At 40.6% G+C, this 26,937-nt stretch overlaps 1 protein-coding gene across 5 annotated transcripts in view; it reads left to right on the forward strand.

Moving 5' to 3' along the window:
- Positions 1-26,937, forward strand: part of ITGB6 (integrin subunit beta 6) — a 145,882-nt gene that overhangs the window by 92,111 nt on the left and 26,834 nt on the right. For all 5 annotated transcript variants that reach the window (XM_043894670.1, XM_043894667.1, XM_043894669.1 and 2 more), the window contains 3 exons: positions 13,993-14,082; positions 20,543-20,677; positions 21,121-21,538. In XM_043894670.1, coding sequence (XP_043750605.1) covers positions 13,993-14,082; positions 20,543-20,677; positions 21,121-21,538 — 643 coding nt within the window. The remainder of the gene's footprint in view (positions 1-13,992; positions 14,083-20,542; positions 20,678-21,120; positions 21,539-26,937) is intronic.

Genomic DNA, 26,937 nt, shown 5'->3' on the forward strand with positions numbered 1-26,937 from the left:
GCGATGAACATTGGGGTGCACGTGTCTCTTTCAGATCTGGTTTCCTCAGTGTGTATGCCCAGAAGTGGTATTGCTGGGTCATATGGCAGTTCTATTTCCAGTTTTTTAAGGAATCTCCACACTGTTTTCCATAGTGGCTGTACTAGTTTGCATTCCCACCAACAGTGTAAGAGGGTTCCCTTTTCTCCACACCCTCTCCAGCATTTATTGCTTGTAGACTTTTGGATAGCAGCCATCCTGACTGGTGTGTAATGGTACCTCATTGTGGTTTTGATTTGCATTTCTCTAATAATGAGTGATGTTGAGCACCTTTTCATGTGTTTGTTAGCCATCTGTATGTCTTCTTTGGAGAAATGTCTGTTTAGTTCTTTGGCCCATTTTTTGATTGGGTCATTTATTTTTCTGGAATTGAGCTGCAGGAGTTGCTTGTATATTTTTGAGATTAATCCTTTGTCTGTTGCTTCATTTGCTATTATTTTCTCCCAATCTGAGGGCTGTCTTTTCACCTTACTTATAGTTTCCTTTGTAGTGCAAAAGCTTTTAAGTTTCATTAGGTCCCATTTGTTTATTTTTGCTTTTATTTCCAATATTCTGGGAGGTGGGTCATAGAGGATCTTGCTGTGATTTATGTCGGAGAGTGTTTTGCCTATGTTCTCCTCTAGGAGTTTTATAGTTTCTGGTCTTACATTTAGATCTTTAATCCATTTTGAGTTTATTTTTGTGTATGGTGTTAGAAAGTGTTCTAGTTTCATTCTTTTGCAAGTGGTTGACCAGTTTTCCCAGCACCACTTGTTAAAGAGGTTGTCTTTTTTCCATTGTATATCCTTGCCTCCTTTGTCAAAGATAAGGTGTCCATAGGTTCATGGATTTATCTCTGGGCTTTCTATTCTGTTCCATTGGTCTATATTTCTGTCTTTGTGCCAGTACCACACTGTCTTGATGACTGTGGCTTTGTAGTAGAGTCTGAAGTCAGGCAGGTTGATTCCTCCAGTTCCATTCTTCTTTGCACAGTACGCCAAGTCTATGCCCCAACCAGTAATGTTGAAGAAGCTGAAGTTGAATGGTTCTATGAAGACCTAAAGATGTTTTAGAACTAACATCCAAAAAAGATGTCCTTTTTATTATAGGGAACTGGAATGCAAAAGTAGGAAGTCAAGAAACACCTGGAGTAACAGGCAAATTTGGCTTTGGAGTATGGAATGAAGCAGGGCAAAGGCTGATAGAGTTTTGCCAAGAGAATGCATTGATCATAGCAAACACCCTCTTCCAACAACACAAGAGAAGACTCTGTACATGGACATCACCAGATAGTCAACACCAAAATCAGATTGATTATATTCTTTGCAGCCAAAGGTGGAGAAGCTCAATACAGTCAGCAAAAACAAGACCAGGAGCTGACTGTGGCTCAGATCATGAACTCCTTATTGCCAAATTCAGACTTAAATTGAAGAAAGTAGGGAAAACCACTAGAACATTTAGGTATGATCTAAATCAAATCCCTTATGATTATACAGTGGAAGTGAGAAATAGATTCAAGGGGTTAGATCTGATAGACAGAGTGTCTGATGAGCTATGAACAGAGGTTTGTGATGTTGTACAGGAGACAGGGATCAAGATTATCCCCAAGAAAAAGAAATGCAAAAAAGCAAAATGGCTGTCTGAGGAGGCCTTACAAATAGCTGTGAAAAGAAGAGAAGCAAAAAGCAAAGGAAATGGCTGTGAAAAGAAGAGAAGCAAAAAGCAAAGGAGAAAAGGGAAAATATACCCATTTGAATGCAGAGTTCTAAAGAATAGCAAAGAGAGATAAGAAAGCCTTCCTCACGGAACAATGCAAAGAAATATAGGAAAACAATAGAATGGGAAAGACTAGAGATCTCTTCAAGAAAATTAGAGATACCAAGGGAACATTTCATGCAAGGATGGGCTCAATAAATGAGAGAAATGGTATGGACCTAACAGAAGCAGAAGATGTTAAGAAGAGGTGGCAAGAATACACAGAAGAACTATGCAAAAAAGATCTTCATGACCCACATAATCACATTGGTGTGATCACTCACCTAGAGCCAGACATCCTGGAATGTGAAGTCAAGTGGGCCTTAGGAATCATCACCACGAACAAAGCTAATGGAGGTGATGGAATTCCAGTTGAGCTATTTCAAATCCTCAAAGATGATGCTGTGAAAGTGCTGCACTCAATATGCCAGCAAATTTGGAAAATGCAGCAGTGGCCACAGGACTAAAAAAGGTCAGTTTTCATTCCAATCCCAAAGAAAGGCAATGCCAAAGAATGCTCAAACTACTGCACAATTACACTTATCTCACACAGTAGCAAAGTAATGCTCAAAATTCTCCAAGCCAGGTTTGGAGATATGTGAACTGTGAACTTCCAGATGTTCAAGATGGATTTAGAAAAGGCAGAGGAACCAGAGATCAAATTGCCAACATCCTTTGGATCATTGAAAAAGCAAGAGAGTTCCAGAAAAACATCTATTTCTGCTTTATTGACTATGCCAAAGCCTTTGACTGTGTAGATCACAATAAACTGTGGAAAATTCTGAAAGAGATAGGAATACCAGACCACCTGACCTGCCTCTTGAGAAATCTGTATGCAGGTCAGGAAGCAACAGTTAGAACTCGACATGGAATAACAGGTTGGTTCCAAATAGGAAAAGGAGTACCTCAAGGCTGTATATTGTCACTCTGCTTATTTAAATTATATGCAGAGTACATCATGAGAAATGCTGGGCTGGAAGAAGCACAAGCTGGAATCAAGATTGCCGGAAGAAATACTTATAACCTCAGATATGCAGATGACCCCACCCTTATGGCTGAAAGCAAAGAAGAACTAAAAAGCCTCTTGATGAAAGTGAAAGAGGAGAGTGAAAAAGTTGGCTTAAAGCTCAACATTCAGAAAACTAAGATCATGGCATCCGGTCCCATCACTTCATGGCAAATAGATGGGGCGACAGTGGAAACAGTGACAGACTTCATTTTTGGGGGCTCCAAAATCACTGCAGATGGTGACTGTAGCCATGAAATTGAAAGATGCTTACTCCTTGGAAGGAAAGTTATGACCAACCTAGACAGCATATTAAAAAGTAGAGACATTACTTTGCCAACAAAGGTCTGACTAGTCAAAGCTATGGTTTTTCCAGTAGTCATGCATGGATGTGAGAGTTGGACTATAAAGAAAGCTGAGTGCCAAAGAACTGATGCTTTTGAAGTGTGGTGTTGGAGAAGACTCTTGAGAGTCCCTTGGACTGCAAGGAGATCCAACCAGTCAATCCTAAAGGAAATCAGTCCTGAATATTCATTCTAAAGACTGATGTTGAGGCTGAAGCTCCAATACTTTGGCCTCCTGATGTGAAGAACTGACTCATTTGAAAAGACCCTGATGCTGGGAAAGATTGAGGGCAGGAGGAGAAGAGGACGACAGAGGATGAGATGGTTGGATGGCATCACCGACTCAATGGACTTGAGTTTGAGTAAACTCCGGGAGTTGGTGATGGACAGGGAGGCCTGGCATGCTGCAGTATATGGGGTCGCAAAGAATCAGACATGACTGAGTGACTGAACTGAACTGATAGCCAATTAACAATAATGTGATAGTTTTAGGTGAACAGTGAATGGACTCAGCCATACATATATACGTATCTATTCTCTAAACTCCACTCCCATGACAGGAACTTTTAAGATTTATTCTCTTCAGTTCAGTTCAGTCACTCAGTCGTGTCCGACTCTTTGCGACCCCATGAATCACAGCATGCCAGGCCTTCCTGTCCATCACCAACTCCTGGAGTTTACTCAAACTCATGTCCATTGAGTTGGTGATGCCATCCAATCATCTCATCCTCTGTCGTCCCCTTCTCCTCCTGCCCCCAATCCCTCCCAGCATCATGGTCTTTTCCAATGAGTCAACTCTTTGCATGAGGTGGTCAAATTTTTGGAATTTCAGCTTCAGCATCAGTCCTTCCAATGAACACCCAGGACTGATCTCCTTTAGGATGGACTGGTTGGATCTCCTTGCAGTCCAAGGGACTCTCAAGAGTCTTCTCCAACACCACAGTTCAAAAGCATCAATTTATTCTCTTAGCAACTTTCAAATATGCAATGTGAAATGAAAGTCGTTCAGTCATGTCTGACTCTTTGCAACCCCATGAACTACACAGTCCATGGAATTCTCCAGGCCAGAATAATCAAGTGGGTAGCTGTTCCCTTCTCCAGGAGAATCTTCCCAACCCAGGGATCTAACCCAGGTCTCCTGTAGTGCAGGTGGATTCTTTACCATCTGAGCCACCAGGGAAACCCCAAATATGCAATACAGTATTATTAACAATAGTTAACATACTATGTCTTACATCCCATGACTTATTTATTTTATAACAGGACATTTTTAACTTTTGACTCCTTCATCTATTTCACCCATTCCCCCTCCATCTTACTCTGGCAACCACCAGTCTGTTCTCTGAATCTATGACTCTGGCTTGTTTGTTTTGATTTATGTGTTTGTTTTAGATTCCATATTTGTAAATGAAATTGTATGGTATTTGTCTTTTTCTGACTTTTTAACTTAGCATAATGCCCTCAAGGTCCACTCATGTAGCAAATGGCAAGATCTTTTTTTAATTGCAGAGTAATATTCCACTATATGTGTATACAACATCTTCTTTATCCATTCATTCATTGATGGGCACTTAGGTTGCTTCCATATCTTAATTATTGTAATAATGCTGCAGTGAACACTAGGTGCATGTATCTTTTCAAATTAGTGTTTTTATTTTCTTTGGATAAATACCCATAAGTGGAATTGCTAGATCATATGGTAGAAATAATTCCATGTTGTGTGGTCAATCAATCTATGATGAAGGAGGCAAGCATATACAAGGGGAAAAGGACAGTCTCTTCAATAAATGGTTCTGGGAAAACAGGATGTCCACATATGAAAGAATTAAAGTAGACCACTGTCTTCTACCATACACAAAAATTAACTCAAGATGGATGAAAGACTTGAATGTGAAGACTAAAACTGTAAAACTTCTAGAGGAAAACATAGGTAGTAAGCTACTCTTGACATCAGTCTTGGCAGTAATCATTTGGACCTGACTTCCAAAGCAAAGGCAACAAAAGCAAAAGTGAACAAGTGGGACTACATCCAACTAAAAAGCTTCTACATAGCAATGGAAACCATCAGCAAAATGAAAAGGCAGCCAAAGAATTGAAGAAGAGTATTTGCAAACCATATTCCTGATAAAGGGTTAATATCTGAAATATATTTTAAAAACTCATACAATTCAATAGGTTTTTTTAAAATCTGATTTTAAAATGGACAGGGGGCTTGAATAGATATATTTCCAAAGAAGACATGACCAACAGGCACATGATAAGATACTCAACATCAGGAAATGCAAATTATCAGGAAAACGCAAATCTAAACAACAATATTACCTCCTGTTAGAAATAGCTATCATTAAAAAGACAAGAAATAAGTATTGGCGTGGTGGTAGAGAAAAGGGAACCCCTGTGCATTGTAGGGGAGAATGTAAACTGGTGCAGCCACTATGGAAAAGAGTATAGCGTTTTGCCAAAAAGTTAAAAAAACCAATGAGATTTTGCATCTCTCAGAAGGTTCCGATGCTACTGGTCTACCCCAAGCCTCCTCTTTGAGGAGAGTGGGCCATTAGGTCTTTAGCAGTCCTCATCTACCCAGACACCTGCTTTCTATTTTTTGGTCCCTTCATTGTGTTCCTACCAGTCATCCTTCAAGTTCTATTACCTGCTTTTTGGTCTGCAAAGCACATAGGCTGCTAGCTACTGAACCCAACGTGTCTTCCAGCTTTAAAAGAAGCTTTCCAAAGCTTTGGGACTTGCATCCGCAATCCCTCCAAAAAAGCAGGCTACCCTTATTAAGTGAAGGTCTGAAGTATCCTCAGGAACAAATACTCAGGGTCACCCCTTTGTTCTCCCCGCCTCCATTCTCCAGTGGCTCTCTGTGCATTTGTTTGTCTCAGAACAGTCACGCACGGTGGGCCCATTCGTCTCCCCTTATCGCTCTGTGACTGCTGCCTAGCACTCGTTCAGCTGAGCACTGCGGCTTCTCGGCTGACAAGATAATTACATTCCTGGGCAGACAGGGAGAAACAGTGGGAGTGCTCAAAAGTTCCGAAGCCGACTACCTAGTCATTGCTGGTGCAGACTTCAAGATCAAGCACCTGATCTAATTAGCACACCCCCACCCCTGCCCGTCAGATTGTGGAAAGCTGACAATTAAAAGCCTGAAGGCAAAACGGGTATCACGCAACTGAGAGATAGACATTCACGCTACCTTGTGCCAGAAACAATTACGTATTCTTTTTGGAATCTTCAGTGTCCTAGTAACACAGTCGAGCCTTGGGGTAAACTTTTGCATAATACTGGGAGCCCTGCTTTACCATAATGAACAGGAGAATAAAATCTCACAAGAATGAAAGACCTCTTGGGAAGAAATCCTTCTGATTACCTTCAGAAGGCCTTATTTCAGTCAAACCAGCTGGCCCCTCGCTCTGGAAGAAGCACACTGACTGACAAAAGCAAGCCTCCATCCACAAAGAGCTGTTTTCCTTTGGGCAGATAAATAGTGCAATACAGTCTACAGGGAAAAAACATGTTTTTTGCCTCGATGGTTTCATGACTTCGTACATTTCTTTCAAGATGTAGCCTTCAATTTGAAAGCGATTACAGCCACAACGCTTTCTCTTCCTTTCTTTCTGCTTTGAGTAGGCAAGTGTTCTATAATCTCTAAGCCCCTACATATATAAGTATCAGCCATTATTTTCTTAACTTGCTAATGAGACTCCCCCTCGATGGTTGTTGGCATTTGCACAGTGAGCAAGGGGAGCTGAGCGAGCACTGGCTTTGAAGTCAAGATCTGTTTCTACCATGTATTAGTTCTGTGACCAGGTAAGGTACTCACTTCTCCAGCCAAAATGAAGGCTTAAAATCTTTAAAGGTTAAAGAAATCAAAAGAGCCCTAGCAGAATGTTATGGGTTGAATTATGCCCTACCCCCAACCCCAAAAATATGTTAAAGTCCTAATATCTAGTACCTCAATGTGACCTTGTTTGGAAATAGGGCCTTGTGGGTGTAGTTAGTTAAGATGAGGCTATACCTGAGCAGGATGGATCCAGTAAGACTGGTGGTCTTAGAGAGACACAGAAGAGCAAGCACCAAGAGACAATGGAGGCAGATTTGGAATAATAATCTACAAGTCAAGGAAAGCCACGAACGATCAACAACCACCAGGAGCTAGAAAGAGGCAAGGATAAGATTCTCCCCAACTGGTTACAGGGGGAGCACGAGACACTTACTCTCAGACATCTGGCCCCTAGAACTGTGAAACAATTTTTGTTTGTTGTAAGCCACCAAGTTTGTGGTACTTGGTACCAGCAGCCCCAGGAAGCAAATGCATCCAGCTAATTTAGGCTTATTCACTAACTTCTCTCTGGCTCACCAATGATGTCACTAGACCAGAAGAACCATTTCCAGGCACATACTGTCAGTGGTCTGGTCAAGAGAGCTAACTTCAGGGCAGAGCATGACAGGTGGGTCTAACTCAACTACTTCCTGGCTGGTTGGCCTTGGGCGAGTTAACTACTCTCTGGGCCTCACTATCTTTTTATAATAATGGATATTATTACAGATAATAATGGTACCTAAGTACAGTAATAGAGCTTCTGTGGAAATCTAAATAGATGACACTGTCAGGTAGGAACGTCAATGCCCCTTATTCTCTTGCAGATCATAGTAGTTCAGTGTATCAGGATAATTCTGGTGCCTTTATCCCCCTGAGCATTATACGCTCATCACTCCAGACCAGCGAGCCATCTGGAACTGAGGAGACAAAGAACAATAGGATTCCCTCCTCAGCACTCCTGCAACTTCCCTGAGGCCCATCCAGAGTCCTCAAAACAACAGATTCTCCAGGAGTCTTGAGTTTCTGAGGATGCAGGCGCCAAATGCAGGAGGTGCTTAGAGATGTCAGGAAGCTAGCTAGGACCCATCCTTTCACAAGGTCCCCTGAATTAGTAACTGCAGCTTAGGTGGGCTCCGTCCTGAAACCAACTCCTGTGAAAGGTGTGAGATTAACAAGCAAGTCAGACTATTCTATGAGGAGTTTGCCCAGTGTACACCTCCCTTAGGCCCACCCCCCAGGTAGAAGGAATCCTGGTAGGAGTTAATTATTCCCTGTGGCCAACACCCAAAAGATCTGAGAGTACTTCAGAATTACTGGCACTTTCTCCAATTTAGGTGACATCTTGCTTCCCAGGTGGCGCTAGTGGTATAGAACCTGCCTGCCAATGCAGGAGACAAGAAAGATGCCAAATTCAATCCCTGGGTTGGGAAGATCACTTGGAGGGGAGCATGGCAACCCACTCCAGTGTTCTTGTGTGAGAAATCCCATGGACAGAGGAGCCTGGAGGGCTATGGTTCACAGGGTCACAAAGAGTCAGATGCGACTGAAGTGACTTAGCACCCAGGCATTGATTACCACCGAGAAGCACTGTCTTGATGACAACAGAATTTTTGCCTCTCTGTGCATTTTCTCATCTCAGAACACCCATATACCATGGGTTTGTTTCTGCTGTGTGGATGTACCTAAGAGCGGAACTGCTAGGTCAAGTTCAGCCATAATAACGACTGCCAGTTTTCCAAAGTGATGGTACCAATCTAGACTCCTGTGGGAAGTACGTGCGGGCACCGTCAGTTTTTTCAATTGTAGCCATTGTACTGCGTGCACCCTGGCATCTCATTGTGGTTTCCATTTGTATTTATCTAATGATTAATGATGCTGAACACTTTTCATATATTCTTTTGCCTCTTACAACACACATATATATATACTATATATATATATTTTTTGTTGTTGTTGTTTGTTTAAACTAAAAGAAGTCGTTTCCTTGATGGTGTATAGGAGTTGTTTGGACATTCTGGTACTGAATCAGATTCGTGTGTTATAGATACTTTCTCCCACTCAGTGGTTTCTTCTCACTCCCTTAAAGGCATCTTTTCAGAGCAGAAATTCTTAAATTTATTTATGTCTTTTCCTTTGTAGGTCATGCTTTGGTGTAGGGCATGAAGTTATCTCCCCTGACTTCTATCTATAGTGAGAAAAGTCAAAACAGTGGATGGGCTTTTAGAGGAGGTGTAATGACCTGGTGGTTCAAATGGTAAAGAATCTGCCTGCAATGCAAGAGATGTGGGTTTGATTCCTGGATCAGGAAGATCTCTTAGAGAAGGGATTGGCAACCCACTCCAGTATTCTTGCCTGGAAAATCCCATGGAGAGAAGAACCTGGCGGGCCACAGTCTATAGGGTCGCAAAGAGTGACTGACACGTTTGCTTTTTTTTTGTTTGTTTCACAATGACTGGGAGGTAGTTAGTACAAGGGAGGATTCTAGGGGCTGATTGTGTTCTATTTCTTGATCTTGGTAGTTACACTTGCTTGTTTACTTTTTAACTATTCAGTGAACTATATACTTATTCCTTGTACATTGTGTATATGTGTTATACAGCTACTAAAGTTGTGAGAGAGGGAGAGAGAAAATGCACAAACAGGAGCCACTAATGAAAGAGATTTTAAGATAATGACCAAAAAAAATACTGTGAAAGACTAGAAAAAAATATTTGTGAACAGTATATATAAGCTCATAGATTCTTAATCTTACAAGCCAACCTTGTAATAAATATATTTTAGCAGGAAAACATTTAGTAGGTATAGTTAAAGAATAAGAACAGTGGCATTGGTTAATCATATAATGCTGAAAATAAACAGGGCTGAGTGTAAAATCCCTCCATATTAATGAGGCTCCACAGAAAGAGTTAAGCAAGCACAGAGCCTGAAGAGAAGCAGCAGGTTGCTCTGAATATTTGGTTTTACAAATTCTTTATTAAAATGCTACTAGCAGATAGATGGCAAGTTGACTTCCGACTTCTCATCCTCTGCTGTGTGCATGCTAAGTCACTTCAGTCATGTCCGATTCTCTGCGACCCCATGGACTGTAGACTGCCAGGCTCCTCTGTCCATGGGATTCTGCAGGCAAGAATACTGGAGTGGGTTGCCATGACTTCCTCCAGGGGATCTTCCCGACCCAGGGATCGAACCTGCATCTCCTCTGCCTCCTACACTGGCAGAGGGTTCACTAGCGCCAGTGGGGAAGCCCCCTTCCTCCGCTAAGGAACATTATAGTGTGGTCTGTACAAAATGGTGGCCGATGAGCCTGAGGTGGTGAGGGACCCACGACACAACAGCAGAAATGTCACAAGAGAAGGATATAAGGGTCCAGGAGAGTCACCACCAAAGGCAAAAACCCAATCACGATGTCCAGCAAGGATATAGCTAATAATAAACCACATCGCAGAACAGAGCCAGGCTCTGAACCTGAAGATGAGCGCTAACCCAACAGGAAGCGCCATCAGAGCAGTAGCGGCAGTCCCTTCGGGAGCCGTCTCTCCCGAGGAGAGGGCAGCAAGAGAGCATCAACAGCAGCCAAGGGGCAGCCAAGGTCCTCAGCCCAAGTCTCTGAGGAGAATAACAACCCGAAAGCCTATCCATGGTGACCTGGGGTGGCAGGTGTGTGGATCTGCAGTTCCTCTGCCCTCAGGCAAGCACCAGAGCACACCTGATGGCCAGTTCCGGCAGTCAGACACCCAGAGGCCCTGAACTTAGAGACACTCTCTGAGAGGACCCTGGTATGTGCAGGTGTGAACTCAGGCACGGTCCTCTGAAGGCTTTGATGCCTGTGGGCTAAATCACCCTTTGTCCTTGTCTTATCCTCTACCCTTGACAGACAGGAGATTTCCAGGGAGCAAATGGAGACTGTTGGACAAATAAATTTTTTCTGAGATGGGGGCAAAGTGAGCCAAAAAGAAAAAAATAGGGCTTGATGAAGGAAGTCAAGAAAATGAAGGTGAGCAGAAAAAGCCAACCTTGCAAATACAAATGAGAAAAGCAACCTCAGGAACTCCTGGGTGGCATGGTGGTGAGAAAGGAGAGCAAATCCATAATTAGGAAAATCCATGGACAGATAACAGGGATCACAAGCCCAGGAAATTCAAGCCCAAACAGAGAAGTCTGCATATCTAATCAGCTCATACAACCTTGTGTTTTCAGAGTTCACCATTTCTAATATCCAAGAGTTCTCTTTCCCAATCACACTGCTATAATTTTTCACATCCAGGCATGCAAAATCACCCTTTTTCTAACATTAAACATGTTTAATCAGGACAATTTATAATAGCACGTTAGAGTTTTAGTAAAAGAGAGGCATTTGATACATGATATTTACAGTAATCATAATACTACAAGATTTAAAGTGTAATTTTTTTTAACAGTGTTAGATCAGAAAGCCAAATTGCCCACGTCCTTAGTTAGTTATTTGCACTGCTTTTACAGGGAATCAGCATCCAGAAATTAATTAATAGTCTTCCTCTCCACAATGATCAGTGTCATCCCTGGGAACTGCTAGCTGCCAACTCCTTTGTACCCTTGCTCTAGTGGCAATCAGCAAATGCTATTAACGTTAAACTACTTGTCCTAATAGCTGAAAGTCAGATGTCATACATAGGCAGGATCATAATTATACTTTAGGAAGTGGATGGATTTGGCTTTGTTAACCAAGAATTAACTCCAAATCTGGAGGCCACTTGAACTAGTGCTTCTAGAAAATATTCATTATATATTGGCCTTGGGGATCCCAGGACATTTTTCAAGGATAACAGCTTCATGCAGAGCTAAGGGCCTTGGAATTCGTTGTCAAATGACTCTGAACCTTTCTTTGTCAAGCTCTAAAGATTTTTCTCCACCTTCTCTTCTGGGACCAGTCAAATTTACACATATTCCAGCTCCACTTGAGTGAAATCCAAGTTCCCATTTAGGCATTTGCTGCTAACCACAGTTCTCATGCTTCATGGCCCTTTTGACATGTGTTTATTTGAAAAGGTAAGTTGATGAACCGGTGCCTTCCTCATGTTTGACAAGTTCTACCTGACTTGGGGAAACCAAAGGAGGCCCCATTCAACAAGCAGTGATGGGGAGACCCAAAGTAACTCAAGGGATGTTACCTGGATGATTACCCACAGCCCCTTCAATAATAAAATGTAGATCAAAGCAGGTAGACAACTGATACTCTTAAGAGTTCAGATTTCCATCCTCTTCAAACTTAAACACAATCACAAATGGTAAAATAAGTAAAACAAACCCCACAAATTAAAACCAAAGCTCACTTTCCCATATACAGGGAGTAGAAGGTTTGGATTTAACCTGGATGCCCACCTCTAGTGGGGGACCTCCTACCACTCCTTGGTGTGCCAACATCAGCTAGGCTTCATTTGTTCCTCTCTTTGATTCCCTTTGTCTTGATTTATTTATTTAGCATCATGATTATAATTAATAATAAAAATTAATGTAATTTGTGCTCAGTTACTTCAGTTGTGTCCGACTCTTTTTGACCCTTTGGACTATAGCACACCAGGCTTCTCTGTCCATGGGATTTTCCAGGCAAGAATACTGGACTGGGTTGCTATGCCCTCCTCCAGGGGATCTTCTTAATCCAGGAATCAAACGCATGTCTTCCGTGTCTTCTGCATTGCACCAGATTCTTTACTGCTGAGCCACTGGGGAAGCCCCAATTTCAATTTAGTTTTGTGCATTTTTTTTTACTACTTACATGAGATAGGGTGTTACTATGTTTGAACCTTAGGAAATGCCCTTAATTCTTCACTCAAAGCTTATTTCTCTTTTTTCCCTACAATTATAATAAATTCAGTCATTTAATTTCACAGCACACAAATACTTTAGAAGAGAACAGCTGACAAAATGAGTGATTGTTTCTCCTTGATATAGCACAGCATATTAGGCCTACTTAATAGATATTGTTGAATGCAATAGTAAATGAATGAATGACTTGGTAGGAGAGTGATACCTTACAGCTTAACAAGAAGACAGAAACTATTTAAAAACAAATAAAAGAAACAAAAGCATAGAGGGTGGGGTCCATTTGGTAAGGGTGTGATCTATCTCTAAATTTTAGAAGTCTTTGATGATTATAGAGTTATAGTTAATATTGATAAGTATGACTATTTAGTCAAGAAAAATGTCAAGGTATGCTTGAATGTCTTAATTTAAGAAGACAGAAGTCTGTCCTATATATTTTAGGAAAATTTTTGTTTGAAAATAGTTTTAAAGCGTAAACTTAAGGAAGGGATAATTTTCAGCAGTCTAGAAAATTGCTTTCTTTGCAATGCTTCATTCCTTAGCCATGTTTGATACCTGAAGGGATGAAGATGAAAGTGAATTCTCCTCCGGTGGGAATGACATCTCAGGGGAAGAAATGTACATGGGGAATGCAGATGGTTTAGACCTAAGTGCTGCTTCACACAATCCTGATGAGTGAGGAGCGATTCCAACCAACTCCAGGACGGTGGTGACATCCCTAAGAGACTACTCGTTACTGCTAGGAAAGGAGGAGTTAACAGCAAGCATTCAAACAATTCACTCCTTTGCTCTACCAAGCAACTGACAATGACTGTGAGGGACTCGAGGGACTCGGAGACCCAAGCCTTAGTTTCTGCAATGCTACAAAAAAAAAAAAAAGAGGACAGTTCCTGGTAGTGAGCTCAGAACTTTTTAGAAGAAGGATGTTCCCCAAATCAAAAATGTTATATACATATTATTTCTATTTGAGACTTAACTCTTGTTGTGATGTCAGTTACAGCCCTAGACTAAGGCCGCCACAGACATTAGGTTTCCCCAGCAGCCGCTCTGGCCATTTCATTTCCTGCTTGAGCTCAGGAAGCAGCATGAGGCACAACTACAGCTTCAGGACAAACGCCGTTTATTATCAGGAACCTGTTTCTCCGGCCAGTTAGAGGTGATCGCAACCAGTAGGTTGAACCCCACACTTGATGCTTCTCAGTTACTGTGAGCAAAGATTGACTGACTTGTTTGTTTGTTTACAGAATTATGCAAAACTCATTCCTGGAGCTACAGTAGGGGTACTTCAGAAGGACTCGGGAAACATTCTCCAGCTGATCATCTCAGCTTATGAAGTAGGATATTTTACTGTTGGGGTCTTTTTGCATTTATTTGATGTTTAAAAACTAAGAGATGTTTTAGGTGGTTAAATGCACTCTCCTTTGTTGGTAGAGATAGTGCTTATCCAAAGAAAATCTCTCTGCGTTAATGCAGCCAAAATGTAAATTCTGCTCACTTCATTTGCAGATATTTTTCCCAGAAGGTGGGGCAGAAGGTAGAAAACTCATAAACCTGAGTTGTTTTTATAGTAATAACCAATAGCAGCATTGTCACCTGCAGAATTTTAATTCTACTGGAAAGGCTTCATGAGTCATACAATTAAGCTTTCCTCTTCTCTGCCTAAAAAAACACAAAACTGTTTAGATTGCCAATGAATAACAGCTATGAGAACTAACTCCACAGGCTTAATGAGGCTACATCATAACTCAAGGGAAAACACAGCACCGCACATCAGGAACACCACTTTGTAGATTCTCTGCTTTGAGGAATCAGGGAAATTTTCTATTAGTGTTACATCATATAAATACATTTTTAACTTTTTTTGCCTTGTCTTTGTAAATTAGTGCCTGAGGACAGAATTCTTCCCTTAAAATAAGATACATACCTACAGGGTTGCTATGTTTTCTCTCTTTGTCTCCATTTCATAACCCAGTCAACAGTGGGTGGCCTGTTGCTAGCTCTTTTTATTTTGGTTCCTAAATATCACGATCAGCCCCTCTTTTGCTTTTCCTTACAAAGAAGCAAGCACACATACACACACAAAGATGAAGTCCTACATTAGCACAGGAATGAAAAAAATAACATTTTATAAAGCAGTAAAGCTCTAATATTTGCTCCAAATATCAGTTGCATAATAACAAATGAATAAAATGCTAATTTTTGATGTTTTAAAATTACAAATAAGTGATACATATGCACTGTATAACAATACTTAGCATATACAGAACCAGTGTTCCCTGACATTTCAGAATCATCTGGAAGGTTTTTTTTTTAAATAGGTGTGTCTAGATTCCTTTCACAAATGTCTTAGGGGAACTTTAAGTGGAGCAAGAGCAACATATTTTAAGAAACTCCCCACCCCAGTTTTTTTTTACATCACCCCACCAATTTTGAGACTCTAACAGGGAAAAGCAACGTATTTTTTTTCTCAAATACATTTTCTCAAAGAATAAAACACAGATGGTTCATTAAAGCTATGAGATGAGGGTGTTTTTAATTCATATCCTCAGAAACTTCAGTTTTCTTAGCTCACATCAAAAATTAATCACCATGTTAGTTCATGCTTGAAATTCTTCCAGACAGGAAAGCTTGTCAACAAAATACTATAAAAACCTTCCTCCCTCTCAAGCAGTAAAGTTTTAATGTGTAGAATCAAATAAAATCACGTGGCAAACCTTCACTGTGTTAGAACATGCTCAATTTTCTTTAATTCAGGACTCTCAAAAATGCTGGCTACTAGCATCTTCACAGGAGGTAAGCAAATTATAAAACAGTGAATTGTCAAAAATATTTCCATCCCGTCTGACCAGCCCTGTCCAGGCCTCTGCTTGCTTTGTCAGGGTTTATGTCTCACTTTATGTCCCCAGTCACTCACATAATTTACAAGAGTAGTTGAAATTAAGACATCAAACATTTGAAGTGAATCTTGTGTCTATAGTTTACTGTCTCAAAATTATGAAGTGTCTATTATTCTTAAATCAAACAATCTTGATCTGGAGTTATGGTTGAAACTCGATGAGTCACTATGAAGTATGCAGCAAATCTTGGCACTAGTTCAACTTGTTTTTTTATTGTGTAATTTTTAAATGTGTCCAAAAAGGACATGACTGAGCTACTGAACCGAAATGAACTGAAAAGGACTTTAAAACAAGGGGACCCATGGACTGGATTTCTTCCCAACCTAGAAAAAGAGAGAGAAGGAAAGAGACTATACTGAGAGAAAACATAGAAGACTTCTGACTTGTAGTGGGGCAGGGACAAACAATTTGTGTTTATAATTAGTGACTACAAACTTCAGCTCAGTATTTTACACTGACATTTAAAAAAAAAAAAAAAAAAACCTTAAATACCAGATGTGTAGTCATCTGGCCATCATTTATTACTCTCTTTCCTTCTCTAATCACATAATAAAACTGTTGAAATATTAATGCTCCCAAGGGTAAGCTCCTCGGTTGGCATTTAAGTCCTGGAAGAGACACGACTTGTTAAAAAAAAAAAAAGAAAAAGAAATGACTTGTTTTGTTTTGTCTAGCTCATAGTAGATGCTCAATAAATGAGTGAATGAAAAGATGAAACATACAGACATATATTTATGTCCTTGCTTTGGCAAAATCATATTAAAATATTCCTGTTGAAATCTCCAATAGGGTATATTATATCAATGCTGAAATTTCCTTCCTTTTGGTTAGATTATGTTACTCACTACCCCTAACTGCTGTAATATACAGACTTTCAGGTTATATCCCTCATTTCTCATTTAGTTCACTGTGCCTCTATCTCCAGTGCTACTCCTATCTGATTTTTTAATGATTTCAGCCCATATATACATGGTCCTTCCCATATCCTGGGCTCTCAGTTTCTTGAATTCTGATTCTGAAATGACCTTGTTCCCTCCCCACTTAATTACTTCTTCATATCTTCACTCTCTTGTCATACCTTAAACCTTATCCTTGCCAATAAACACCTCCATAATATCGATTGTGTGCAATCAATTGTCCACTCATCATTTCTAATCTTTTCACCTTCTTCTTGCTAATTCCCCTAATATCGTTTCCAGCCCCACTAGGATCCCTAATTAATTGACCATATCTTCTCTGTACAGTTCCTCATCCCTCTGATGTCTTCTCTACCTGGTTCTCCAGTTTAAATTCAATCATTCTGGCCACTCCTTAGATACACTCTCAACTTCCCTGAACCCTGTTGCTTCTTTGAGGTTTTTGGCCAGCTGTAGTCCTGGTCAAATCCAGTCACTCTGCACAGCTGAATGAAAGTGGGAAAAACATACAATCATGCTACCTGGTCTCACTTTAAATTCAGGATCATGGACCTCAAGCAGGCCCTCCATGCTGCCTGGCAACCAGGATATATGTTTCTATTAAACATCCAAATGGAGATATCTAGGAGTCAGTTGATATGTTAGTCCAGGTTATTCAGCAGAATAAGCTGGACTTTCCCAAACACACTTCACCAATAGTTTTCTCCTCCTCAACCAATGGTAATTCCATTCTTCACACTGCTAGAGACAAAATGCGTGAAATGATCCTGACTGTTCTCTTTCTCTTACACATTACACTTAATCCATCAGGAAATCTTGTGGACTCTACCTTCAGATTTATTTAGAATTTGATCCAATCACTGTCGTCTTAGTTGGAGCCATCCTCCTCATTCACCTGAATTATTGCAAAATTTCCTAAATGCTATTTCCTGTTTCTACTTCTGTTTTCCTGCATCCTGCTTTCAACAAAACAGCTAGAATTTTCATTAAAAATATTAACTCCTATCACTTTTCTGTGTGCATGCCTACATGCGTGCCAAGCCGCTTCAGTTGTGTCTGGCTCTTTGTGACCCCATGGACCGTAGCCCACCAGGCTCCTCTGTCCATGGGATTCTCCAGGCAAGAATACTGGAGTGGGTTGCCATGCCCTTCTCCAGGGGATCTTCCTGACCCAGGGATCAAACTCGCCTCTCTTACATCTCCTGCACTGGCAGGCGGATTACCATCACCCTTCTCTAGGTAACCCTACTTGTTTTCTCATTTATGTAGAGTAACAGTTGAAGTCTATAACATTCCATGAGTACCTTACCAGGGTCCCCTCCACCCCATCACCTCTGAGCTCACCTTCTGTTAACTCTAACTCTCTGCTCCAGTACAGTAACTCTGCCCTCCTTGCTGTTCTGCTTCCAGACATCAGCCTGTCTTTGGGCCTTCACATTGGCTGCACCCTCTTCCTGAAACACATTTTCTCACATAAACATGCATGGCTAATTTTCTCTCACTTTCTTGAAACATCACCTTCTTAACAAATCCCACCCTGACCACTTTTAAAAGATCACAGCCTATACCCCCTGCCCACACTCTCTTAATCGTCATTATCCCACCCTAGCTTTTTCCTGTAGCATTTATCACCTTCTGGTGCTACATAGTATTCTTATGTATTGTGTGGTTTCCTTTCTGTCCTCCCACACTGGAGTATAAACTCAGTCAAGGGATCAACTATTTCAGAGGTTTTATAGAACAGGGTCCAGTACATAGTGGCCACTCAATAAATATTTTCTGAGTGAATAAACTGGAAATGTAATTAGCTAAGATAAAACAGATTTGCAGGGTTCATTTTAATGCTAAATTGGCAGAATTTGAAATCTTAAGACATGATGTGAATAATCTTTAGGACTGAGAAATGACACTTTAATCTCTGACAAAGACTACATTCTAAAAAGTCAGCCTGTGTCTCTCGGTGGGAGGAGTGATCATGTGGAACAAATAACAAAGCAGGGAAGAGGAGTGACTCAGAATTTACAGTAAGCAGCTTAGAATTATAAGGAAGGTGGGGTCCTCTTAACATACAGTTGACAAATTATACTTCAGGAAAGTTTGAATCCGAATATGCTTTTAAAATTCTATCAATGGAATGTGCCTAGGAAGTCAGATCCTTTTAGAGGAGGTATGACTTAATTCATAGTATTTTACAATTTGTTTTTATTCTGTTTTTAAAAAATAATTTGGTTTTGTCCCCCAAATACAGACTTCTCTTTTACAAAAGAAAGAGGAACAAAGAAGCTCTGAATAATAACAACACTAGCTTTCCCCCAAACTAATAGCTTTCCTTACCTCTTTTCTTGACAGTCTTTCTCCTGGAAAATGTTGCTTTTATGTCCCTCCTGCAATAACCCACATATCCCATATCTAGTGCTCTCCTTTCTTCACATTTGTAATCAACCATCCCATTCCTCATCACACCTCAGGCAGGGGTGAATGCAGTCACATGCCAGCTTCCTTGACTCAAATTTTCCTCTCCTCTCCTCTAGCCTGTCCTGCACACACCTTCCAGACAGCCTCCCTGCAGTGGTACTTTCAGTAAATCAGGCCGCTGTTTAAAAGCTTCAGGAAATGCTTCCCACAGGTCTTAACTCATCTCTCTAAACTACAGGGCTTTCTGTGGTCGGGTATCTCCCCAGACAGTTGGGGTGCAGGCTTGGGCTGAGCCCCTCTTGTCTCCATTCTGAACCACTCCTGGCACAGAGTTTTCTCTTTTCTGGTCCCCTCACCTGAAATACCATTGTCATCCCCTCCAGCAATCTAAATCCAACACAGCCATTAAGATCCGGTCTTCTAATACTTCAGCCTTCACTGACTACCCTCTTTTCTGAATTCTCCCAAACCCTTATGTATTACATTTTTTTTTTTCTAATTTAATGGTACACTGACTGACACTGTATGCTAACTGCTTCACTTGACTGCATCTTATTTTTTTCAGCAAGATGATCATCTTGATGGCAGAAATCCTAGCTTATACTCATTCCCCCAGACTTGGCTCTATACTAAAAGTACAAGAGGGACTCTATAAATTCCAGTATTGATTTCAAGGCACATTTTCTCTCACACTTTAGCATCTCTAACATTAGGACACATTTTGATTAGTCACATCTTACCAGTGCTTTCAGTAGAGTGAAAGTCACAACGCAGTTTTCATTGCCTGCACATGTATAACTTGGCAGTAATTGAATGTGTTGTTGTCACTTCAATTCATTCATTATGTGCACTGTTGGTACTATAAATGTTGAGGACAATCACAATTTTTAAATATCTTCCAAGTTTTCACTATGATTTGATATTGAAAAGTTATTAAATATGCGGAAATGTACCAGAACAGAGTAACAGGGAAGCAAATACTGATATCAGCAAAGCAAGTATTCATTGTTGGAGGAATGATCTGTATTCCTTTCAGAGTAACAACCAGCTGCTTTATGGGACCTAAAAAATGATGATACTTAGAAGACCAGTAAAGAAAGCAATTGTTATATTTTGCTACTGAGATAGAAACAAAAGATTTGCCTTTTATATGACATGCTTGGACTATAATTCATAAGACTGGACTGTAATCCAGTCCTTGCAATTCAGGACTAGAGAAATTTGCCAAACCCTCAAGATGAATAAAATAATTTTTAAATCAATGATGAACTGACAGGTTTAATTCATATGTAGTGCTGAACAATCTCCAAGTATTTTGTCACAGTTTAATTGTCATAAAATAATGGTTAATCTTGTAATGGATGCCATCTTAGATTTGATAAAATATGCTTGTGTGTGTGTGTATGTATTACTTGCTTTCTTGCTTGATTGGTGATCTGGTGAATTTCTTTTAGACCAAATTTAATTTTATTCATTTGCTCTTTAACGAACATGATCACAATTCTTCTCTTCTGGCTCTATTTTTTGGTTGTGATCTTGTTCAACTCTTTATGTCTTATCTAAAGGAACTGCGGTCTGAGGTGGAGCTGGAAGTGTTAGGAGACACAGAAGGACTCAACCTGTCATTCACAGCCATCTGTAACACCGGGATCCCCTTTCCACACCAAAAGAAATGCTCTCACATGAAGGTGGGAGACATCGTAAGTAGAGACCAATAGACCATCTGAAAAGTCTTTCAGGTGATCTGTCAGAAGCTATCTTAGTGCACAAAAGCTGGACTTTTCCTTTTAAGAATTTCAAAAGCGATTTTCAAAGATTCGCTAATAAATGCTTTCGGGAAAGCTGATCCTCATGGGCTCTGTATCCTCCAGCACATTTTGATGGCTTGTTGCTCTTGTTTAGTCACTAAGTCATCTCTGACTCTCTTGTGACCCCATGGACTGTAGCCCACCAGGTTCCTCTGTCCATGGGGTCGCCTGGCAAGAATACTGGAGTGGGTTGCCGTTTCTTTCTCCAGGGAATCTTCCTGACCCAGGGATCGAGCCCACATCTCCGGCATTAGCAGGCAGATTCTTTGCCGCTGAGCCACGAGGGAGGATCATTTTGGTGATTAGAAGAAGATAATTAGTATTTTCTTTTCCAGGTTTCATTCAACGTGACTGTGAGTTTACCAAACTGTGAGAGAAGGAGCAGGCACATTATCCTCAAGCCCGTGGGGCTGGGGGATGCTCTGGAAATCCTCGTCAGTCCGGAATGCAGCTGTGACTGCCAGAAAGAAGTGGAGGTGAACAGCTCCAAGTGCAACAACGGCAACGGCTCCTTCCAGTGTGGGGTGTGTGCCTGCAACCCTGGCCACATGGGTCACCACTGCGAGTGCGGGGAGGACACGCTGAGCACCGAGTCCTGCAAAGAGGCCCCAGAGCTCCCCTCGTGCAGCGGGAGAGGCGACTGCTACTGCGGGCAGTGTGTCTGCCACCTGTCCTCCTATGGAAACATTTACGGGCCTTACTGCCAGTGTGACAACTTCTCCTGCGTGAGACACAAGGGGCTGCTCTGCGGAGGTAGGCTATGTCCAAATCCACCTTCCTGGGAGACTGTGCAGGTGTCAAGGAGGAGCGTTGCATCCTTGATCCCTGCCACAGCCGCCTGGACATAATAGGTGCTCAATAAATGTTTGCTGATCAACTGAACGTGTTCACCTTTAGACTAAGGTAACCAATCTTCACTTATATTTTTTCTGGCTCTGACATTCCCTAGGGGTAAGATCTCTGCCAACTGAACTTACATCTCTATTATTATTTCCCTGGGGATAAAAGATGGCTTCTTTTTGGTTATTACTCAGATGCCACAAAACTGCATGTAATCACATTCCATTATCTTCCAGACTATTCTAGATCAGGCTCCTTGTATGTGAACCAACTCTTAAATGCCTATTACTTTGGGAAGATAAGAAGCTAAGCTGCTTAAGGGACACACAGCAAAGGACAAGGGACACAAAAATACTAAATGGTCTTTCAGGACCTTTGTTCACACCACACACATGTTATGTGATATACTAGGTTAGACACTGGGTATAATAAGCTCAACGGGACTTCCCAGGTGGTGCTAGTGGTAAGAGCCTGCCTGCCAATGCAGGAGACATAAGAGACACAGGTTCAATCCCTGGGTTGGGATCAGCCCCTGGAGGAAGGCAAGGCAGTCCACTCCAATATTCTTGCCTGGAAAATCCCATGAACAGAGAAGCCTGGTGGGATACAGTCCACAGGGTAGCAAAGAATCAGACACGACTGAAGCAACTTGGCATGCAGGTATGCATAATAAGATGAATGAGGACATATGTGAAGAAGGCTATGGAAAGGGTAAAAATGAAAAATTCCTTGGATTTTTTGAGATTGAGAAAAACTATAAATAGCAGAAAAATTTACTTTCTAATATCCCTTCTAGATGTAAAATCACTGTAGTTTAAGAATATGTTACCTATTACATGACTATGATAAAATCATTCTGAGAGATACACATATATATTTAAGTACAGTCTAGTCAGACAAGAATTACAAATGTGTTCATATACTTTTATTTTTTTTTTTATTTTTTTTTTTTTTAATTTTTTTATTAGTTGGAGGCTAATTACTTCACAACATTTCAGTGGGTTTTGTCATACATTGATATGAATCAGCCATAGATTTACACTTATTCCCCATCCCGATCCCCCCTCCCACCTCCCTCTTCACCCGACTCCTCTGGGTCTTCCCAGTGCACCAGGCCCGAGCACTTGTCTCATGCATCCCACCTGGGCTGGTGATCTGTTTCACCATAGATAGTATACATGCTGTTCTTTTGAAACATCCCACCCTCACATTCTCCCACAGAGTTCAAAAGTCTGTTCTGTATTTCTGTGTCTCTTTTTCTGTTTTGCATATAGGGTTATCATTACCATCTTTCTAAATTCCATATATATGTGTTAGTATGCTGTAATGTTCTTTATCTTTCTGGCTTACTTCACTCTGTATAATGGGCTCCAGTTTCATCCATCTCATTAGGACTGATTCAAATGAATTCTTTTTGACAGCTGAGTAATATTCCATGGTGTATATGTACCACAGCTTCCTTATCCATTCATCTGCTGATGGGCATCTAGGTTGCTTCCATGTCCTGGCTATTATAAACAGTGCTGCAATGAACATTGGGGTGCACGTGTCTCTTTCAGATCTGGTTTCCTCAGTGTGTATGCCCAAAAGTGGGATTGCTGGGTCATATGGCAGTTCTATTTCCAGTTTTTTAAGGAATCTCCACACTGTTTTCCATAGTGGCTGTACTAGTTTGCATTCCCACCAACAGTGTAAGAGGGTTCCCTTTTCTCCACACCCTCTCCAGCATTTATTGCTTGTAGTCTTTTGGATAGCAGCCATCCTGACTGGCGTGTAATGGTACCTCATTGTGGTTTTGATTTGCATTTCTCTAATAATGAGTGATGTTGAGCACCTTTTCATGTGTTTGTTAGCCATCTGTATGTCTTCTTTGGAGAAATGTCTGTTTAGTTCTTTGGCCCATTTTTTGATTGGGTCATTTATTTTTCTGGAATTGAGCTGCAGGAGTTGCTTGTATATTTTTGAGATTAATCCTTTGTCTGTTTCTTCATTTGCTATTATTTTCTCCCAATCTGAGGGCTGTCTTTTCACCTTACTTATAGTTTCCTTTGTAACAAATGTGTTCATATACTTTTAAATGATACAGATTTGTGTTACAATTGAAAGAGTAACTGACTGCTGAATTTAAGCCCTCACATCTTTTTTTTTTTTTTTCACAGTGTGTGAGCAGTTAGCTTTTCAAAACAGAAAGCCATTACCTTTAGAGAAAACCAAGCAAGTTATATTTTCCAACCACAGTGTCAGGAACATATAAAAGAGACTGATTTTCAGAAGAAAAGGCCCAAGAAAAGAAGCCTCTGAGAATCCCAAGCTCTTTGAAAACCATTTGATACCCTTAGAAGTGCGCCTCCGTTTCATTTCTTGGCTTCTGCTATTGCAACAGATTTCTCTGAGGCTGCCTTCGTTCCTTCCCCTTGGAGAGAGAAAAGTTTAGGGTCTGTTCAGACTGAGACACATTTCTCGCCCCTTTCATTCAAAGGTGTTTTTCCTTATCTAATGGGTGTGTTTCCAAATCCACATCAGTCCTTTTTCACAAGATACAGACAGAACACAGCCTGAAGCCAGAGACCGTCACCACGTCTCAGAAAGAATCTATTCAGCAGAACCTTAGATTGCAGTTCTAATAGAAATCTTTAATAAAATATGTGCTCAAGACATTTGAAATTGCCTTTAAAAAAAAAATCCGAAATGTAATAAAATACAGTATAACAGCAATACTGACCCCACCTATATTTCACCCTTTAAACCTGAAGTCAAAGAAATGTAAGGCTGTAGAAATCCTGGGTTGTGTTCAACAACACAGTTCGTCCTAGTGTTTGATGGTCTTTCATTTTATTTTATGTCATGCGTGCAGACAGATATAAATTCAAAGAGTCAATTTGATCTGTCCATTTGTAGTTCAGACAGTCTGACAATACTGCCTCTTTTTGTATCAGATACAGTGATCACTAAAGAAATTCTATATAGAAAATACAATTATTTCTGCAATTGGACTCAGAAAACTTTACCAATGCCCTTTTCCTTCATCTCTTGGAGTATTCATCTATTCCCCATCCTCAACCATGACTGTTTCTCAAAAGCAATTTTGTATTTAGTAACATCTCAGATGATGTTACTCTGTAACTTTCTCTTTTAGAAGTACAATCAAGTACAAAAAAGTACAAAAGTAAATGAATGGCTTTGGCCTAAATCACCTAACTATTCTCAGCTTTAAATTCAAAGAGTGATGGAATACGTACTATGTGCCTGGCATTGTGCTTAGTGTGGGGGTAAAACTGATCGTGGCCTGTGGACACACATGCTCTTGATGCAGCTGTTTCCAGCAGCAGCCTAACTATACTACAGCCTCACTTCTCATGTGCGTGTGTGCGTGCTAAGTTGCTTCAGTCTTGTCTGACTCTGCAATCCCATTGACTGTAGCCCAGCAGACTCCTCTGTCCATGGGATTCTCCAGATAAGAATGCTGGAGTGGGTTGCCATTTCCTCCTCTAGGGGATCTTCCCAATCCAGGGATTGAATCTACATCTCTTAGTCTCCTGCATTAGCAGCTGGGTTCTTTACCACTAGAGTCAGCTGGGAAGCCCCCACTCCTCAAGTAAATTTACTTATTTTACAACAAATAGACTCTGCAATGTGTCGCTTTTCCAAAGGGCTATTATCATGATGTTCTTTTCATGCACCTTCTTCCATCCATCTGTAAGATACAGGGCTCCACTGATTTTTTTTTTCCCTTGCCCAAATTCCATTAGTCTTTTAAATTTTGATTCTAAGAAACTGGAAACTCCAGCAAACAGCATTATAGAAAAAACTTCCTACCATTGTCCTCTTAGTTATCAGTCAGTGGCATTCCAGAAAGATCTATCCCTAACAAAAGAGCCTAATAATTTTTCCTTCATCTTTGATTATCATGTTGTTTCTACATGAAGTCATTATAAAGCTACTGTTGTATGAACAGGTACCTTAGATAAGTAGTTGTTTGAGGATATCAATTAACAATTTTGGTGACCCAGTTAATGGTTCTGAAGTCCCAAAGAAAGGAGTTTCTAAATTCTGCAAGGAGCTCTTAGAAGGGTTTTCTAAAATTTCTGCCAAGTAATTTTTATATGGAGCGATATACTTGGGCATTCTCAAAGCCTTTCAAGATGCTCATTTCATTTGCCAATATTTACACACTATATGCATTTTTCAGAATAAACTTTAATATAGTAATCTCTCCCTATCATGAAAGTAAGTTTCCCCCTTTGATAAAGAATAAACAAAAAGCCATTGAAGTTTAGATGACAGTTTACATATAAAAAGTAAATGAATGGTTTTGGCCTAAATCACCTAACTATTCTTAGCTTTAAATTAATTAGTTCAATTATGAATTAAATAGGTTATGAAATATAGTATTAATGTCATGGATCCAGATAAATTTCAACTCATCTTTCATTAGAAAAGTGTATGTCATATTTTGTCTCTCTCCCTACATATGTGTACACACACACACACCAGCATCAGTCAGAATCTAGCTTCAAAATCTTTGTGGTTTATCATTTGTTCTGGGATTACTTACTCCATGTCTCTTAAGGCCAGGTCATGAAGACAGAAAAGTAACCACCTACTGGACCAAAGTTTACAAGAGAAAACTCAGAATCCTTCTTTCTGCAATGAATATGGTAGCATCTCCAAAAAATGGAAACCTGCCTCACTTGGGATTTCTTTCACATCTGCTTGGTTTTCAGTATAATTACAGGAGTTTTAATACTGCTGGATAATTTTGCTATCAAATTCTTCCTACTGGGTAGTATTTAGGAATCATGACAATAACTTACATTTATACACTGCTTGTGTTTCCCAGGTGGCACTAGTGGTAAAGAACCCAACTGCCAGTGCAGCAAATGTAAGAGATGTGGGTTTGATCCCTGGGTTGGGAAGATCCCCTGAAGGAGGGCGTGGCAACCCACTCCAGTATTCTTGCCTGGAGAATCCCATGGACAGAGGAGCCTGCCAGGCTGCAGTCCAGTGGGTCACAAAGAGTCGGACACAACTGAAATGACTTAGCACAGCACAGCACGGCACACACTGCTTATTTATGGGCCAGGCACTGTTCTAAACACTATTATGTATTATCTCAGATAATCTTCATAACAGTCCTATGAAGCAGTGCTCTTAATAATCCCTCCTTACCAATGAGGAAACTGAGGCACAGAGGGGTTGAGTGATTTCCCCAACTTTGCCCAGCCCAGAAGTACCAGAGCCAGGATGCAAAGCCGAGCTATCAGCGGCTATGTCTGTGTACCACACACTATGTACTCATGCACCACCTCCAT

The sequence above is a fragment of the Cervus elaphus genome, chromosome 33 (genome assembly GCF_910594005.1).
Source record: "Cervus elaphus chromosome 33, mCerEla1.1, whole genome shotgun sequence".
Lineage (NCBI taxonomy): Eukaryota > Metazoa > Chordata > Mammalia > Artiodactyla > Cervidae > Cervus > Cervus elaphus.